Raw genomic sequence first — 19,629 nt, forward strand, 5'->3', positions numbered from 1 at the left:
CACACACACACACACACACACACACACACACACATACTGTCATGTCTATGATGCGCAATCAGTATATCTGAGCATACAGCATAGAGATGAAAAGTCTACACACACTACAATATCCTACTCCAAGGTCTACTTAAAAGAGAAACTGAACACATTCATTTTTCATCTTGACACAATCTCAGCACCATTTCCGACGCACCAAAACAAAAAACAACCATCCGCTCAAATACAGCAGCACAGTGAATTTAAGGGCTGCGTCTCAACCAGGACATGAGTGAAACAAAAGACTCTCTCGCAAAGTTGACAGGGGGCCTAAGTTGTTGAGCGTGATGCGACTGCTGGAGAACAGATACCCAACCGTGAGGCCCACCTCACCTAGGCGGTGGAGGATATTGATCCATTTTTGTTGATTTCCTCAAAGATAGCGGCACTAATCAAGGCCCCAGGAGAGGAGGTCCAGTAGACGTCCTCAACAGGCATTTTCTCGCATGTCTGTCTCACGTGATTTCAAATCACCATAAAAGTAATCTCTGTACCCTTTTTTTTCTCTGTACTATTTTTTAAGCCTAGCTAGTGTTTTAAGGAGAATTCCATCGATTTTTCACATAGAGCTCTGTTTTTCGAGGTCACCGAGTACTGCCGATACGTAAAAAAAAAAAAAGATGAACATGCACCCCTAGTGTAGCACTGTTACTGCCTGGTAGCTCTAGCTGCTGGCTGCAGCAACTCAAGCTAGGTAGAACCGAATGTTTTGAGTTTTTTTCCATACCGACAGTATTTGGTGACCTCAATATATCTATATAGCCTGGGTGCCATTCCGAACTTAGTCTCGCCCACAACATTTGATGTCGGGAAGTTCGGTCTGGCATTGCTCCATTGTGGAGCAAGTATGCTCGCCCTAGATCGGGCGGACCAATCAAATCGGGCTTTACGATGATGGACAGGTGAGCAACAGCGCCTGGTCTATCATGTCATCTATGCACGCTTAGATTAGGCTTATGTTACAAACAAAAATGCTGTGGCTAGAAGGATACATATGGAAAATGCATATTATTCAATGAGGTTTTATCACTGAAAACGATTGTTTCTGAAAACTTTGCGTCAAAGTTGAGATGTGGGAAAACTCGTGGTTTCACTTTCATCAAGGGAAAACAGCGCTGTTGCATTGCAACATGTTCTCTCGTTCGTTTGAAATCTCTGATTGACCACCTGTTCGAAGGATTTGCGACAGCCTTTCCCAGCTGTTTAACATGTTTGTAGCATATCAGTGTTCAACAGAATTATTTTTAAAAACGGAGGGGATATAGGCTATCAGTTTTTTCCTAATAGCCTACCCTACTACCTATCTCGAAGATTTCGCTAATGAGTGTTGTAACCTAGGCTAGAAGTTATTGACGGCACTAACTTTTACAAAAGACCAGAAAACAATGTTAAAGGAGAATTCCGGTGTGATATTGACCTAAAGTGTGTTGAAACATGATACCGAGTGTGAACGTATGTCTCATAGCTCACCTCGGCTTGTCCCCTGCACCCAGAAATCCGGCGCTAGTTAGCCAATGCTACCAACACAGTGTTTACATTCACACTCGGTATCATGTTTCAACACACTTTAGGTCAAAATCACACCGGATTTATCCTTTAAGGCATTTGTGGAGAAAAAGGATGGTTCGTGTGTTTTCTTCCTACACCTCACGGTAAGCTATTTTGTTGCTCTGATTGGTTAGGTCTATCCAATTGAGTGCAGAGGCATTCCCCCCCTGTATCAGTTGAAACACGCCCCATAATTATGTCCCAATGGAGCAGTATCAGACTCATATTCTGACTAGAATTGAGTATGACTACGTCAGGCTAATATCTATATGAAAAATCGCCAGAATTCTACTTAGCACTTTTACATCCCTCACCCTATGCTATAGACCTTTTATTATTTTCTTATTTCATCACACGTCAAAACACACACACACACACATATCTGACTTTCTCCAACTTTTGCACATCTCCATAGAACTTTTTATTTATTATTTTTGATTTCTCCTCCATCTACCCATGTCCTTGATTGCCTAGCCTTTCTCTTCTCATGAGGAAGCTTCTCCAACACACATATTGCACACTGCCCTCTCCCCACATACACAGCACACTATCACATCTCCCCTGTCATCCCCCCAACACACACACCAAGACCCCTGGCAGTTGGGTTAGCCCCTTTGAGCCGGGATCTGCCCAAGGTTTCTTCCTTGGTAAGGGAGTTTTTCCTTGCCCCTGTTGCTCTTGGTGTCCTTTGTTGGTGCCCCCAATTCAATCCTCCCTCACCTTTCTTATGCAGCCCTTGCCACTTAATCTACTAAACCCCTGTTCTACTGCACTTTTTACCCCCCCACTTGCACAAATAGGCTGACACCAGACATAATTTCACTGCATTTCTTACTTCCAGTAACTATATGCATGTGACAATAAACTTCCTTGTATCCTTGAAAAGAGTGATTTACTTTGATGGAGCAAAGTTTCTTCCACAGGCTATGCTATATGCTATTCAGTTTTAAATGCATATTTCAATCTTATGGATGATGTTTTGGTCTCAAACCAAAATTTACACTCGTTGTCATCCAAAAATAAACCCTAGATTGTTGTTAGACTGGAGTTTCCTTTTGAATATTGACTAGTTTCTGATTTGTTTAATGTAGTATTGTATTATATTAATTATTTATATTAACTTATTTGATTGGAAGGTAGCGCTGGTTTGGTGAACAGTATATTTCAAAATGTCACTCTGTATAGAGCTGTGTGGGTACCATGATGGAAGGTCATCAGCAGCAACCTTACCAACAGCTACAGCCATGTGTCAATCCAATGACATTCAGTACAGCTGAACTCACAGAAGTCCCCGCAGAATAGCCCCTGCATCTTGTTGAAATGAAACGCCTCCCGCTAATCCAAAACACAACAGCTAATTTGACCTCCCTCCCAGGCTTGCTAACAGTTGGAGAGTGAACATTAGGGCGCTTAATGACAGTTTCTAGTTATTTCGATTTCTTTATTTCTTTATTTTTTTAAAAAGCCCTTGTATTGTTTTGACATCGTGCAGAGCGCAAGAGCACATGTCATCTGATGATCTGGCGGTAGTACTAAGCCTCAGTTTAATCCCTCCTGATGACACAGGCCTCGAGCCTGGTGACACTTCAGGCTGGTCCAAACCGACGCTCCAAAATAAAACATAATGCGCTGTTGCTGCTGTCTGTTACGCAACATTTAAGGGGAAATATTTTGACACATGCATCAGCACTAATTGGCATCCCTTTAAGAGAAGAGAGAGAGAGAGAGAGTGCCGTGTTCATGAAAGCACTCATCCCTTTGCACGCCCTACCCACCCAAACGAGTTCCGCAAGCCGATGATGGTATGAACACCGTCTGTGTGTTAAAAAAGGAATAACTTCTGTCAACATGAACTATGGCAGCAATTCTGCCACAATGAAAAAACAAACTAACAAAGGGAGAGTAAGATTGAAGAGCAAGGATTACAAAACAAAACAACAATCACAAAAAAACAATTCTCTCTTGTGCACTCACCTTGGAGAAAACAACGGCTGTCCCTTACATGTACAATGAACACCACACACACATACACACACACACACACACAAACACACACACACACACACACACACACACGCACACACACACACACACCACCGTCAGCAAAATGTTTCTAAATGGTGCCTTTGTGCAACATCCATTTTATTCATCAGTTTAATAAAACTCTCATTCCAGCATCTGAGCCCAGTATCGATCTACATCACCATCCCAACCCTCTTCGATGTCGTGGCTCTGTTGGGTGGAGTTGTGTTTTTCGGGGAGCGGAGGCAAGGTGGGGGTGAGCGGCGTGCCATGGCAGGCAGGGGTGACTGCATGAGACTGGTCTCAGCTGCCTGTCATCTTGGCCCCGTTACGGCACTGCCGGGGAGGCAGACACTAGTCACAACAGTTTCCCTGCTCAAGCTAATTACCAGCAGCCTCACCCCGACGGACTCCTAAATCCTCAGGACCCCAGAGACAGAGAGAGAGAAAGAGAGAGAGAGAGAGAGGGAGAGAGACAGACAGACAGTCAGAGAGAGTCAGAGAGAGAGAGTGAAATCTCTTTATGTCAACATGACTTTGGCTGTCGCAAAATATGCAAAGCTGGAGGGTTCTAAAGCAAATTCATATAAGTTCACAGAGGTCTCTCAGCATTTGAAAAAAAACATATGCTTGGCTTTCATAACACTGAAGGAGGGCTTATGCGAGTACAAGCACCATCGCTACTACAGTAAGAAACGACATTGATAGAAGCTCATTAATTTTCTCTGTGCCACAAGCATACAGCATTGACATTATGATCTGCAACTAAATGGGTATGTATAGCCTGAAGACCATGCAGTCTTCAAACACTTCCCTTTGAGTTATCAGTCATTAGGGAAAGCCACTCCTTTTCAGTTTTATAACTGGATACAAACTGTCTATACGTTTTATAGCAGGATATAAGCTGTCTATCAGCAGAAGCACAAGCCATATTTGAACACATTTTGGTTTAGTTCATCTCCTCTTAACTACAATCCTTCATGCCTTGACTACTGTCTCACTCAAATGAAGAAACAGCAGTGGTTTTTTTTTCCTTATCGAAACTTTGCCTTTTCCATCTGAAGGAGACATGACTTGACATGCATTTGGAGGAGCCTGTGGTTTGTGTTCCCGAGTGACAGAAGGACTATTCTCAGGCACGGTGCTGTGGGAACAGAGGCACAGTGATCACACAGGCCTCTCATCACCAGTGAGCTGCAATAAGGTCTCACTTTCACTCAATGATTTTGGATGAAGTTGATCAGATGAGTTTTGGATGATTTTTGTTCTGTTCACACATCAAAGTATCAAGATGCATGTTACTCTTTTATAACTATATGCCTCTTAATTTTATCTCACAAGTCTGTTATTACTATTATTCTATTCAGCCAAGTTCCATTTCACAAACTTCCATGGAAAGATATGGCCCCACAATACTACTTTGCATATTGTTGTTCTGGCTTTCGATTCTGCCAGACCAACAAAAACAAGAACTAGAACTTTACAAGAACAAAATAATCTTGAAACATTGTGTGTACATGAACAAAGGCATCTTTCCAAACATGGTCTTCAACAGGGATGTAGTGGTAAAATAAGAGGTTGGCAAACTATGAATTCTGTGAGGTGGACTGCGCCGTGCGTTATCGGATTTTTCAGAACATGATGATGGTGGAGGTTATTGTCCAGTGTTTATAATAATATCAGTGGAATTAAATGGTTCCTAGAGTGTACATAATGAATGTTAAAAGTTGCAATTGGTGAATAAACTCTTTTGAGAGGTGGATAAACTCCATCTCTGGTATTAAATGAAGCTGACATTAAAAAACACAGATGTCCTTTAGAGGGGAAAAAACGAGCAATTGGAATGACTATCACATCATATGAACAGCATTTGTTTCACAGACGTTCAAGATTATCACTGGAGAGGGGGCTGAACATGAGGAGGCCACAATGCTACAACACCCATGTTTGACGGAGCACCACAGAGAGAGAAAGAGAGAGAGAGAAAGAAAGAGAGAGAGAGAGAGAAAGAGCATCTGAAGCTGAAGCAGCAGGGTGGAGGGTGAGACGTGAGCAGTGGGTGGAGTGAAGTGGCCTACAGGAGGGTGGAACAGGAGAGAAAGGAGCTACAGGGTTGGAGGGACGTCGTGGGGAAGACTACGGAGGCCACAGAGATGCTGCTCATACACGGAGCCGGTGCCTAGCCTGATTTTCAACAGAAACACACGGGGCCCAGGCTGTCAGTTACCTTGGAAACGAGTTAGTCCACTCAGCCTAGTGTGTGTGGGTGTGTGTGTGTGTGTGTGTGTGGGTGTGTGTGTATTTGTGTGTGTGAAAGAGAGAGAGAGAGAGAGAGGAAAAGAGTGAGTGAGTGAGTGAGTGAGTATGCGTGTGTGTGTGTGTGTGTGTGTGTGTGTGTGTCGCGTGCGTGTGTGACTAAGTAAGTGTGTTTATAACAAACTGAGGGCCTTGAAACATCCTAAGATGTGGGGTATTCTAAGTGGGGGAGGATGAGTTGAATCATCCATAATTAGGTTGAATGACAAGGGCCATTACTGCTGCTGTAATCAATGGTACTGATGTGGTCAGAGTTTCAAGAGAATGACAAATGGGGGAGAATATGCAATGATTTTCTTTTTTAATTACCACTGTTCTATATTTCACAAATGAATGGGGCCAAAAGATAATGACTTAGATATTGTCGTCTTTGAGACTTCGCTGACTGCTGTGCAGCTCATAAAGAATCTGGTCAGAAACACACAAAATGAAGCCAAATCTTCCATAACAGTGAATGGTTAGTAATGAGCAAAGATGATGATTTTGTTCTGTGCTGCTGACAACCACAAGCCTCATCATCCTCACATCTTAGCTGAAACAGAGCATCTCACCACAAATCTCCTTCCTTCCTCCATCAGCGGAGACTTAATGAAGATGGCTGAGATTCAGGCATTCTAATCTTCTGCCTCTGCAAAGATCCTACTTAAAGATGCGACCTCTTAGATCAAACAGATAAGAACAACCCACTGGAGCTACCATCAAGGCTGTACGGGAATTATTCAGATTACTATGGTGAATATTTGGTTTAAATATATTTACTGAATTTTCAGAACAAGCAACATTCATGTATTAGATACAATATCGAAACTGCTGTTTAGAGGCTATTTAAAACTGAGCATTACCACAGCCGGAAAAATCTGTGTGTTGTGTTAAACTTCATCCTGTCACTTTATTGTAACATGCGGAAGAGTATGGCTTTACGATGATGCAACCCAGACAGGCACCGACATTCACTCTCAAATCATCTGAGATAAAACAATGAATAAACAAGGACACCAGTTCCCGCTAAATATGCAAGCGGGAGATTGATTTTAAAAAGATCCAGAAAGATCTGAAGATCTGTGTCTAAGACATCAAAGGGAGGATGTATTGGTTAAGGGATGTGTGTGTGTGTGTGTGTGTGTGTGTGTGTGTGTGTGTGTGTGTGTGTGTTGTGTAACATGTTTATTGTTTCCCGCTGTCGTCACCGCACTGGCTCTCTCATAGCCCGCCGCCCCCTCACTTCTGCCACTTGATTGGTTAATGAGGGCTACTGTACTGGCTAAGCAAGGCGAGCAGCTCTCCACCCCCGGTCAAGCAGGAGTCCTCAAGGCAGACCTGTTGCTTATCTAATCCAAATCCATCGCTCTCCCTGTACCTTTCTACTTTCTTTCTCTTTCACTCTCTCCACAGCACAACATGTAACAATGCAGGTGTATGCAGCAACATGTATGTTACATACTTTCAGTGCCAATGTTTTCTATATCACCTAGATGCAATTCTGTTGAATTGGCTACATTTCAGTGTGTGTCTGTGTGTGTGTGTGTGCCTGTGTTGGTGTGAGTGGGTGAGTCGGTAGGTGTGTGTGTGTGTGTGTGTGTGCACATGAGCTAGCTCCCTTCTCTGTACTCTCAGCCCCCTCTGCCCCTTGCCTGTGTATTTTCCATATCCATAAACAACAACAACAACAACAACAGCAGCGCCCCACGTGTCCCGGAAACCACAGAATCACCCTGTTCACCGGGCCTCCATATTGCGCTGGGCACGAGGGGCAGGAGTGAGCAGGTGTGGCCTGCGACCGCATGGGACGGGCAGGCACGCTGCTGGCAGGACTCAACTAGCCTGGCCTGGCAACCGTCCAGTCTGCCTACCTACCCTCTCCCACCGGTGGACGAGACGGAAGTGCCTGGGCATGTGCTCTGCTTTCCATCAGTGGCACCTTGCCACAGACCACTCGTTAAATTAAGTGATTCTGTCCCAGGAAGAGGACTTCAGGAGGAGAGGGAGAGCTATGGTTTAAATAACAGAAAACAGCTCATCTACTGTGTTGTTCTTATAGTGGTGATTAACACACAACACTTTGCAGAGAGCAGTGCTCCCATGAGACATGCCTCCTCAAACTCTGCTTGAGTTTAGGATGTAAAAGACCAAGTATATTTGGTGAGCTCCCTCAGTCAGCACAGATATGATCTCTTGGGTTCTTCTGACCACAGTGGCGTTTATGGAGAAACGGGAACTTAACAGATATAGAGCATATCAAAAGAGGAGTGAAGAGAAGAAGTCACACAGAGAGGCAGCTGTCACTCAAGAAATGTTGCGAAACGCTTAGTGGACTTACGCATTTAAAAATGGCCACTTGTGCTACACTGTGCTTCACTGATAAGAACCAGAGCAGCGCTGAAGATTTCTGGCTGTTTCCTCTGAGTTGGCACTGAGTCACACAGGTGTTAAAACCAACAGAGTGGGAGAGGAGGGACACGACCCAGGCCTGAGAAATTACTCCCCTTAATCACCGCTGTCAGGGATCCACTAGAAAAACTCTCTCAAGTGATCTGTTAATGCTCACCCCATGATACACACACATCCCTTTGGGTCTTTGTAGCTCTTTTTGTCTTCTCTTTCTCCTCTCGTTCTGTCTCCCTCTCGACGCTCTTTCAGAAGCTGTCAAACTGTTTATTTTAGCTCTGCCAACACCTCACGGACGTGGAGACATAGCTGGAGTGAGCGAGCGAGCGAGCCCTGCAGCTTTTCTGTCTCCCTGCATGGCTGTGGCTGACTTTGCTTGTTTCTCTCTCTCTTCCTTTCTGGACACAACTCTTGCACTCTGTCTTTCTCTTCCTCGCTCTTTCATTCTTTCTCTCACTTCTCTTCTCTCTCTCTCTCTTTGTCTCTCTCTCGCTCTCTCTCTCCAGATGGAGCTCCCACTCGCTCGGGTGCATGGCTTCTGGAGAAGGCCAGAGGGATGAAGGGATGGCAAAGCAAAGGAGCAGAGACATCTTTCTCGCTGTGGTGATTCATGCTTAGCCTACTGTGAAAGCTGAGCGCAGAGGGGGTGGTGGTTGCGGTGGGGAGGGGTACAGAAGACTTCACTGACGGGCACTGGAGGACCAGGCGGCGCTAACGGCCAATGACGCTGGCTAAGGTCCCTGGGGGGTTTACAGAACCAGCTACAATGACAGTGGCGCGCCTGACATCACTACAGAGGCTAATCAACATGCATTGGCACAAGGTAGCAAGGCAGATGGATGGGCAGGCTTATGATGCACGCATGGATGCTTAGACTGACGGATAGAAAGACAAATGGATGACACTCTGTGTCTTCATGGATGCTTGGGTGGATGGATAGATGGGTGGATGATACTCTTGTCACAGATGACAAGCAAAGACGGCTATTAGATGTATGACAGTACAGTAGTATTTGGGCGCTACTTATCAACACATCACAACAGAAGTATAGCAGGCAGTGATTAACTCCAAAACAGGACAGAGAGCTCAAACTGTCTCAGCGGCCCGTTGCTGGCTAGGGCTAGAGGAAGCTGATAATCGTGAGCAGCACAACAGCCTTGCTGTGATGCTGCCAGTTTGCCCAGCTCCTTCCGCTACCTCTCCTCCTCTTTTCCCTCTCTCCCTGTCCCTGTCTCACACCTCCTTTTTTCTTTCTTCTTCTCTCATATTCTGTGCTTTCCCTACCCCTCTGTTTCTCTGGCCCCTCTCCCGTCCTCTCCCCTCCTCTCCTCTACCCTCCCCTCCTCTCCTCCCTCCGCTGCACTGTCCTCATTCTCCCTCTCTTCTTTCAGCAGGTCAGGTGTGCTGTGGCGGCAGCGGCAGCTCTGTGCTGTGTGAAGCCAGCCCCGGCAGACAGGCATGATGGATCACAAGCAGGGTCTCCGCCAGTAATTACTGTAAATATGCTTTGCTGCATGCACACCTGAGGGACTGGGCCACAGCCCACATACACACACACACAAACAGAGAGAGAGAGAGAGAGAGAGTGAGAGAGAGAGAGAGAGACGGTCCATCTGCTGAATTCTATCTATTCTATAACCAGTGAATAAGGAATTTGCTGATGAAGGTTGAGCTGCTCTAAAAGTTAGGGGGGGGGATGGAAAAATACAGTAACAGTCACACAGTAACAAATTAATTCATAGAAAAGAAACTATTCTATAACATATCAATCCAATATACAAAGAAAACAAGGAAACTCACTGTGTCCACTCCATGTAGGCACAAACAGATATACCTGTACACAGGTAATACATACTCTGATCGGGCACCAGGACACTGTAATCACTCTGAATATTTAAACATGGATTAACATTCACGCTCCACTCCTACAGTCGACTCCGTGCCAAGACAATGCACCTCTCACACAAGAACCTGTCAGCACCAAGACCACGGCATCTGTGTGTATGTGCCTTGAGTGCCACACTAACTCCTCACTCTCCCTGTCAGTTGCCTGGTGGGGGATGACTCACTCAGCCATAGCACATTCCTCCAATGATCCACCATCTACTACCCGTGCCCTTTACAGGCTCCGTACTATTCAGATGTGTTACTGGCTTCAAAAGGGGCTGTTTTTGTCCAAAGGAACCAGACTATAATAAGTCGACCCTTCTAGTGTACAGACCTCAATGGTTCACACTTGACAGATGAAGCTCTTGATTTAAAGGAAAAATTGTGTGCTCTGTTTACCTGACACAAACACCTACAAGTTACAACTAGAAAATGTAATTTCGAGGAAATTACCAGTGCATGAAAATATAAACATACTGTATACTAACATAAAATGCAAAACAAACATTTATTTGGAAACAGTTGGCAGGAGTCATAGTTGATAACAACTGACAGTTGAAATGTCTGAACAGTTAAATAGTTGAGTAGTTTAAATAGTTAAATTATTTAATAGTGAATTATTGTAGTGAGGACATTTATTTTGAAACAGTTGTGGGCAGAGGAAATAGGAACAGAATCTGTAGTCTAGAGCCAGATTAGCCCATTTCACAAGATGGGGCCACTGTGTGGAACTTCCTGTGGAACAGCACAGTCCCATAGACAGCAAAAGAAAAGTCCACAGGAAAGACAAAAGCAGGAAGACGTTTTACCCTGCCAATTAAGGCATCATTAACATCAACAAGGCCAGACACCTCGACACTGAAATAGGCTTATTGTATGCTTAAAGCCCGAGACAGAGTATATAGTTTAAAAGTTGAATTTAGATAGTGTAATGGATGTTGATACACAGAAAGTTGAATGGATGTTGATAGGCAGATTGTTTAATGGATGTTGGTGGATAGTTTAATGGGTGGATGAGTGAATGGTTTGAAGAGGATGAATGGATAGAAAGTTGGATGGAATGTGCCTTACAGTATATCCTTGTAGAATGGAGAGACACAGAGAGAGTTGGCCTAGTTGAGCAAAAAGCAGTTGATATAGGTGCAATCAGTTTAACTGGCCCTTTGATGGGTCCTAGTTGAGCAGCTGGAAGTTGATACAGGTGCAAATCGAGTTAATTAGCCCATTGTGATGTCATCAGCCCAATGTTAAGTCTATGGGGAAAAATAAGCTTGTTTTTTTATTAAAGGTATCCTTTTCAAGACCTACGTTACAAAGTTTGAACGAAGTTTCTACGTTAAATGGTTAAAGCTGAATTAGACGCAGAAATTTGGTGGGAAGAATAATAATAATAATAATAATAATAAGAAGAAGAAGACTTCGGATAACAGAACAGTGCATTTTCATGCACTGTAATAATAACACACTGCCCTGCCTGTACTGAGAGTCAGAAGCGAATACTATACTCTCCCAAGGTCGCCTCTCTTCTCTCCTGCAGAGCAACAGGCCAACATCAACTTAGTCATTGTTCCTCATGAAACATTAACCAGTTCAGCTGTCTTTGTCACCAGAGCTCCTGCCAAACATGCCCAAACAATCAACTGCTTTTAGGGACACTGCAGTCTCATTTTTCCAGCCGTGTAAGCCAATAAGGACAGGAAATGAGGCCTGTCAAGGCTTTCTTTAGCCAGTCTTCATCTGTGATTAATTTGTCTGAGATACTCATCGAGTTCAGGGCACTTGGTCTGTAGCTTAACAGAGGCAACCGATTTGACCTTGTGTGGCATCACTAACGGCCATAATTCCAGCGAACCTGAGAGTAAACTGTAAGGAGAAGAGAGGCGGTCCTTCCCCACGTCACTGTCTGGTTGCTAATCCAACAGGTTTACTCGTGGAGAGAGCGAGGTGCTGCGGTTGACCCACATTCGTTTAACCTCTCTTCCCCCTCGGCCAAAGTCTGGGGCATGGTTTGTGCTTATCATATTTTTATGCAACCACGGAGCCAGTGACGGAGGCAGCCATGCATGCGTGGTCATGCCTCCCGTTTTTTGAGCGTGAAAAGTGCTGCAGCAGAGAGAAGTCCCGGTGCCAGATGCTCCGCAGTTAAGGGGACGGATGAGCAGCTCCAGGGGACAAAAAAAATGGAAAGTGTGGAACATCCCCGGGAGGGCCTCCTGAGGAGACACGCAGTTTGGCCAAGGAGAGTGTTATTCACTCTAGAGTGTACACACACACTCTCCTTCACACACACACACACACACGCGCGCGCGCGCACTGTGGGGCGAGCGCAACGGAGCCGGCAGCAAGCAGAAACGGCCATTAGCCGATGTCTTCCGGAGAGGCCCAACCATGTCCCGAGAGTGCGGCAAACCCAGTGAGTACACGCAGCCAACTGGCCATTGGCTTTCCACTGTGGTCTCAAAGGATGTGGATGCACCATGATGTAAGTTCTGCTGGAACATGGTGGTCCAACTCCAAAGCTCCTCACAAATTGATTTCACATCATTCACACCATCTGCACAGTTCTTTACCATGTTGGTGGGAGACCTCCTGATTGTGGCACTAAGTTAATGCAGTGCATGATGGGTGAGAGTGCTGAGCTATGACACTGCTGGAAAATCCTGCTACATACACATGTCTGCATGTGGTGTAGCTCAAATAGCTCATGTGGTTTAGCTCAGGAAGTGCTTTGACAAAACGCTCAGACTCGCATACACTATTGACATTGCTGACTGAAGCATCCTAAACACACTATGTTAACCGCACCATCCATGACTTGGATTCGATTAAACCCACGTTTTGAAGCAGGACTTTGGACCGGTGGCCAGCAACATGGAGAGGTGATGTCAGGACTTTAGCCACAACAAGACTTAGCCACAACTTCCTCCACTTCCTCGCACGGGGGCAGCCGTGGCCTACTGGTTAGCACTTCGGACTCGGTTCGAACCCCGACCAGTAGGCATGGCTGAAGTGCCTTGAGCAAGGCACCTAACCCCTCACTGCTCCCCGAGTGCTGCTGTTGTTGTTGTTGCAGGCAGCCCACTGCGCCGGGATTAGTGTGTGCTTCACCTCACTGTGTGTTTCCTGTGTGCTGAGTGTGTTTCCCTGATTCACGGATTGGGATAAATGCAGAGACCAAATTTCCCTCACGGGATCAAAAGAGTATACTAAACTATACTATACAGACATCCTGCTGTCTGAAACCGCCTCAGGTGTCCTCTGGGAAACTCAACGCCAGGACAGTAGCAGTGTGGTGTCCCATTTCAGGGCAGGCAAGGGATGAGGCCAAAACACAAAGCTCCATGCAGGGATGCATGAGTCTTGTACATGTTACAGGGCATCCACTCTATACAAAGTAGGTTGCGTACACCTGAACTAGGGCATGTTTGTTTCCTTTATCAGGTCAAATACACACAAAACCACTTGCACTCAAAGACACACACACACAGACACACACACAGAGTAATACCGTAACTGTGTGCTGTACACAAAATGAATATACAGCGTCATTTTAATGGGGAAATTGGCAATGAGATTCTACAAAAAGTAGGTTGCATACACCTGAACATGGGGCATGTTTGTTTCCTTTAACAGGCCACAAAGCCACTCACACAGGGTGTGTGCTGTACACAAAATTAACATACTGCCTCATTTTTATGAGGAAATAGGAAATGAGTTTGAATATTTTACAGGTAGCTTCTAGGGGAAGTAGTGAACAAAGGTCACACATACAGGAAACATGCATGAAACACACATACAGGAAACATAAGAGTGTTTAAAACACAAAAGCATTTCAGAATAAAATGTCATCAAAAAACAGGTATACACAGATACCTGACGACAATTACAGTTACTCTACCATAGATCCTAAACCCAATACACGGAAGACATGGCCGGATAAAGACACAGAGGAATGGCCGCAGAATGACACTCTTTAGTGAGCAGTCAAGACAAACAACTTTGATTTATATAGACAGTCTGAAGGATAAAAAGACCAGACACTAAAGACACCAGACTACAGTCGTAGGAAAAAAAGAAATGATGCAAGACGATTCACCTCAGAGAGGAGGATCAAACAGCTAGACTTTTCTGTGTTTACTCTCACACTCAACTCATATTAATGGGCTTCTTTGGCCCTGAAATGTGCTCATTCGTACCAAGGGCCAGACAATCATTGAAGGCAAATTACTAATATGACAGGTAAATACTTTCTGTGAGCCAACACACCTTGTAAATGTTGTAGTTGTGCCAGAGTCCTGGCAAGCACCGCAGTTTCCACATTATGGTCTGAATACACACCAATATACAGTATATGTCATCATTACTTTACCCCAGCCATGGCACTAATGCAGTAGTACATGAGCTCTTTTTCTCTAATAAGCCTGTCTGTTTCTCTTAACTTCCTCTGACCCTCTATAGTAAACACACACACACACACACACACACACACACACACACACACACACAAGCAACCCAGTAGGTTTACCTTGGCACTGAAATCCTTGCTTCCCAAATCCCCTGTAAAATAACAGAGAGGAGGCAAGTGTTCAGAAACAGAAGTACAGATGGTGTGTGAATACATAGAGAGGCTCAAGCTAGCAGATACCCTCCAGATTCTTGACCAAATAATGCCCTCATAAAGCACATTTACAACAATGGCACAATATATGGTGAGAGACAGTACATTTCCAGCAATCTAATATTGAAGGGAAAGACTATATCTATGATCAAATAATAAAGAGCAACCTAATATGCGATGGCTCTGTAATTCAACTGCACAGATGAAGAGTGTTTTAGCGAAGAGACAACAGATATTTGATAGGCTCCTGGCTGTAGTCTTAATTCATGCCAGGAATTATATATTTCCAATAGCGGAGTAACATTTTAACGCTCACTTTGACAAATCTTGCCTGTAGACAATGTCTGTGAAAGACATACATCTTTGCAGAGGGATGTTATTATTTTATGAGGTTTTTGTTTCACTAATACACGAGAACCATGCTGGGTTAATAATTAAAAGCTTTTAGGAGAATAAAACGGAGTGAGCAGCTCGTTAATAATTTTTAGAGATGCGTGTCAGATGCATTCTGTGCCATTACATTAACATTTATGGACGATTACAAGTGTAGCTCAATTTAATAGCCTACTCTACAACACAAAACAAGCTCATACAGCTATATTTTGCTTGTTATTAAGCTACAATTTCTGAGGGCAAGCGTAAAGAGTGGCCAGCTCATCGCTCGGAATTCATAACAGAAAATTCCTGCCTCTGTTAATTTGTCTGCTTTTGAGGGACAGATTAAATATCCTTAGTTTACACAGGTAACTAAGGGTTTGAATTTCCAGATCTAACTTATCAGAATACTGATCTACCGCCCAGTCAAGGAAGAGAAATTGGTGCGTATAATTCGTAGCCTACATGCATCCAAATAAGATAAAAACGCACGCTTTAAGTTTAGATTAACTTGAAAACATTTCTGCATAAGAAATGTGCGAAGGCTAGATGTCTCCGAGAAGAGTTAGAACCAACAAAACTAAGTTGTGCTCCCCGTGCACAGCAAATAACTTTTCTTGCCTTGATGCACAACTATAAGACAGGTGAACAGGTAAGAGTCAGACTCACCAAATGAAGTCCTTGCAGTGGCTGCAGAAGGTCGGTTGTTTAAAAAACCTGGCAGTGAATTTATGATTTTTAACTTCATGCACGTTTTTCTGCCGCAGAGCACCTTTGCGGGCAAATCGGTTGGTCACACCGATCATAGATTCGTTATACTGCATATGATCAGCCATAGCCAAAAAATGCGGTCCCGCGTTTCCACGGCTTATCACCTCCAAAGTGTCTTCACAGGTGTTTTCCCCCACTAACGCTGAGAATTGGCCGACTGTAAGAGACGAGGAATGTTTCTGTCAGCCACAGCGGATTTCCACCAATGCTTCCACCAGCATTTAAAGTGACGTCAATGGACTTCGTACTCTTCATACAGTAAATGAGCGCTCACGGTCTTCCCTCGGTATACTCAAAGAGAGCTGCGCCATCATGTGGACAAGGCTCACATGATCACGATGGAAAACTAATTGTTGAGAGGAGAAGGATTTTTCTCCTAGTGTAAAGTGTGACAGAAGCTATTGTGTGGCTAAACATCTTTGATAGATAGATAGATAGATAGATAGATAGATAGATAGTTTATTCATCCCGGGGAATATTTGAGGCATCCAGTAGCTTAGACTGCCATAACACAACAAGCACACATATCATATATCTCATGCAAACATCACTCATAGAAATGTAAAGAGTAACAAATTGTGAAGTGATTACAAAGGTCTGATATGGACTGACCTAATGATGCAATGATAAGCAGTGCAGAGATTGAACAGTGCAATAGCTTGCTCATTATTACATGTAAATATTAACTATGACTATGAAAAGACAATAATGTAAACATAATAAAATTGCTTGACAAACAAGAAAGAAAAAAATATACTTAAAAGAATATATAACAGGGAATAAGTTATGAGATGTAGATGTTATGACTACAGTCCAGATTGTGTAGGGCTAATATAGCCTATAAGACAGTCAGGAGTGCAACAGACAAAGTGACATAATGGTAGGGGCTGAGATAGGCCATCTGAAAAGTCCATTTCTCCCCTCCCCTTTTGTGTGGTATTGAAGAGTTGGATGGACGTGGGTACGAAGGACCTTCTCAACCTGTCTGTTGAGCATGGCAGTGATAAAAGTCTGTTTACGGTAATGAACGTGCTGTGTAGTGGGTGGCGGTCATTGTCCATGATCAACAGCATCCTACTCATGCTCCGTTTCTCTGCAGTTGTTGTAAGTGACTCCAGCTCAGTGCCAACAACAGAGCCAGCTTTCCTTACCAGCCTGTTCAGACGCTCAGTATCTTTTTTCTTGATGCTGCCTCCCCAGCACACCACAGCATAAAAAAGGACACTGGCAATCAGATGCGGACAGAGTACACAGCTTCATTACTTGAGTAAAAGTACAGATACCATTTGCTAAATTTTACTCAAGTACAAGTAAAAGTAGCCTACAACAGTCAAATGTCGACTTAAGTAAAAGTACTGAAGTACTTGTTTTTAAAAGTACTTGAGTATCAAGAGTATAAGAGTAGCCTACATTTTCTAAATATTGCATTACTACTGCCACAGTGCTCACATTTATGTACAGAAACGTCCGACATAGAGTTATGAAAAATGTTAATGTTAATACCTTGGAGAATGTAAAAGGAATTGAATCAAGTCATTTTCATCTTTTCACCATGTTGCCAGGGATGGGCAGTATTTCTAATACATGTATTTAAAATACATATTTCAAATACAAAATACTATTTTGTAATTGAAACACTTGAAGTGAAAACTATCATTAACTTGTTATAAATAGTTAAATAGTCTGGCGAGGTGGGGCCTCAGGTTCCCTTCTTCATCCATTGTTTCGTCTATGGCTTCGTCTCTTATCTAAATCTGACCATGGAGTTGACTTTGGCGGAAAGCTGAAGGTGATTGCTGATAGGCTGTCTCAATCAGTGGCGCCTGCACAATCCAATCACGTTTGAGAAGGAAACAACAAATTTTTCGAAGTAATAAGTACTCACGGTTATGGATAGAAATGTAGTGGAGTAAAGAGTACAATATTTGCCTCTCAAATGTACTTGAGTAAAGTCATGAGTACTCCCCAAAAATGATACTCAAGTAAAGTACAGATCCCTCAAAATTGTACTCAAGTACTGTACTCAAGTAAATGTACTCCGTTACTGTCCGGCTCTGCTGGCAATGACTGACTGATAAAATATCCAGAGGAGCTTACTGCAGACATTGAATGACCGCAGCCTCCTCAGGAAGTAAAGCCGACTGCTCTTTCCGATACAGCGCATCTGTGTTGGCTGACCAGTCCAGTTTATTGTCCATGTGTACCCCCAGGTACTTATATGTGCAGACCACCTCAACACTGACCCCTTCAATGGAGACTGGAAAAATATGTGGCTTAGATCTCCTGAAATCCACCACCAACTCCTTGGTCTTTGTTGCGTTGAGCTGCAGATGGTTGAGCCTACACCATTGCACAAAGCCATCCACCTGGTTCCTGTACTCGTCCTTTTGTACATCCCTGAAACACCCCACAATTGCAGTGTCATCCGAAAACTTCTGCATGTGGCATGACTCAGAGTTGTAGCTGAAGTCAGAAGTGTACAGGGTGAACTGGAACGGTGAAAGCACAGCCCCCTAAGGCGCTCCGGTGCTGCTGATAAGTCTCTGAGTCTCTTTTCTTGACACAAAAATAATCCAGTATGTGACAAGCAACCTGTCGTGATGGCCATATGCCAATCAAAATCAGACATACCTTAGACCAGTCAGAACAAATAGAGCCAGAGTCTAATGGATCTGACAAAGATATGCTAAATAAAATGCCGTAGCAGTTTGTGTGTTGCTACCCCTGCTGGTGGATAAACAGGTACAAGCAGTTGAAGCAGGGGTACTTGGCATACATACATTACTGTATCTGGCATGGCATCTTATATTTTTGTTCCATTGTCCCATGCCACAAATGCATGGGACAATGGAACAGATTGGACAATGGAACAGATAATGTCATCACACAAATGTAGTGCCTAGTAGTCTAAAATAATCACACAGGTCAGGTCAGTAACCATTCAGATGAATTGACAGATTAAGTTGCACACCATTAAAGGTGCAGCCCATAAACTGTATATATAGTCTATGGTGCAGCCAGTGATCATACGTGATTTCAAGCCTATAAAATATCACATTCACCAATCATCTCATGACTGCTAGCTGCCCATTCAATGAGTACACTGTAAAAAAGCCCGGTCTCTGTATAGGCAGCCCAGGCTCCGAAAACTAGAAACAAGCAAAGTGGGGGCAGCCTGTCCCTCAAACAAAAATAAAACCATGCATGGAGTTTCTCTGGGAATACTGAAGGGAGGGGTGAGCTACAGTACCTCTCTGGCTTGATTTGTTTGATCATTGTTAAAATAGCCTATAGGCCTAATGTACATTGTTTTGGACAAAACCACCTGCTAATAAAATGTATATAAACATAAACACAAACAAACAAGACTGTCTGCACAATCGCTGACTGCACATGTATGTTTATGTTTATAAATGGTATTTTGTAGACACATTTGTCCAAAGACAATGACATCAGTAAACATTACATTAACATTGAAATTAACAGTTTCAAGTTCATTCATTCAATCTTTAATTATTCTCGGAGGTTCATTGAGGGTAGTCCTCATTTTCAGTGAAGCTGAGATTACACAATAATAATGGAATAACAAGATATATAGTATAATAAAAGTAAAATGAAATTGCCAAAAATATCAATATTATCAAGAGGCTAAATATTTAACAGAATAA

The 19,629-nt window shown here is 43.5% G+C and overlaps 1 protein-coding gene across 4 annotated transcripts in view; it reads right to left on the reverse strand.

Annotated features, from left to right (window-relative positions):
* Positions 1-16,180, reverse strand: part of prkcab (protein kinase C, alpha, b) — a 115,084-nt gene extending 98,904 nt beyond the window's left edge. For all 4 annotated transcript variants that reach the window (XM_048245443.1, XM_048245441.1, XM_048245442.1 and 1 more), the window contains exons 1-2: positions 15,860-16,180; positions 14,723-14,754 (exon numbers count right to left, since the gene is read on the reverse strand). In XM_048245443.1, the coding sequence (XP_048101400.1) occupies positions 14,723-14,754; positions 15,860-16,026 (199 nt within the window). In that variant the 5' untranslated portion in view covers positions 16,027-16,180. The remainder of the gene's footprint in view (positions 1-14,722; positions 14,755-15,859) is intronic.
* Between the last annotated feature and the right edge of the window lie 3,449 nt (positions 16,181-19,629).

The sequence above is a fragment of the Alosa alosa genome, chromosome 6 (assembly GCF_017589495.1).
Source record: "Alosa alosa isolate M-15738 ecotype Scorff River chromosome 6, AALO_Geno_1.1, whole genome shotgun sequence".
Classification (NCBI taxonomy): Eukaryota; Metazoa; Chordata; class Actinopteri; order Clupeiformes; family Clupeidae; genus Alosa; species Alosa alosa.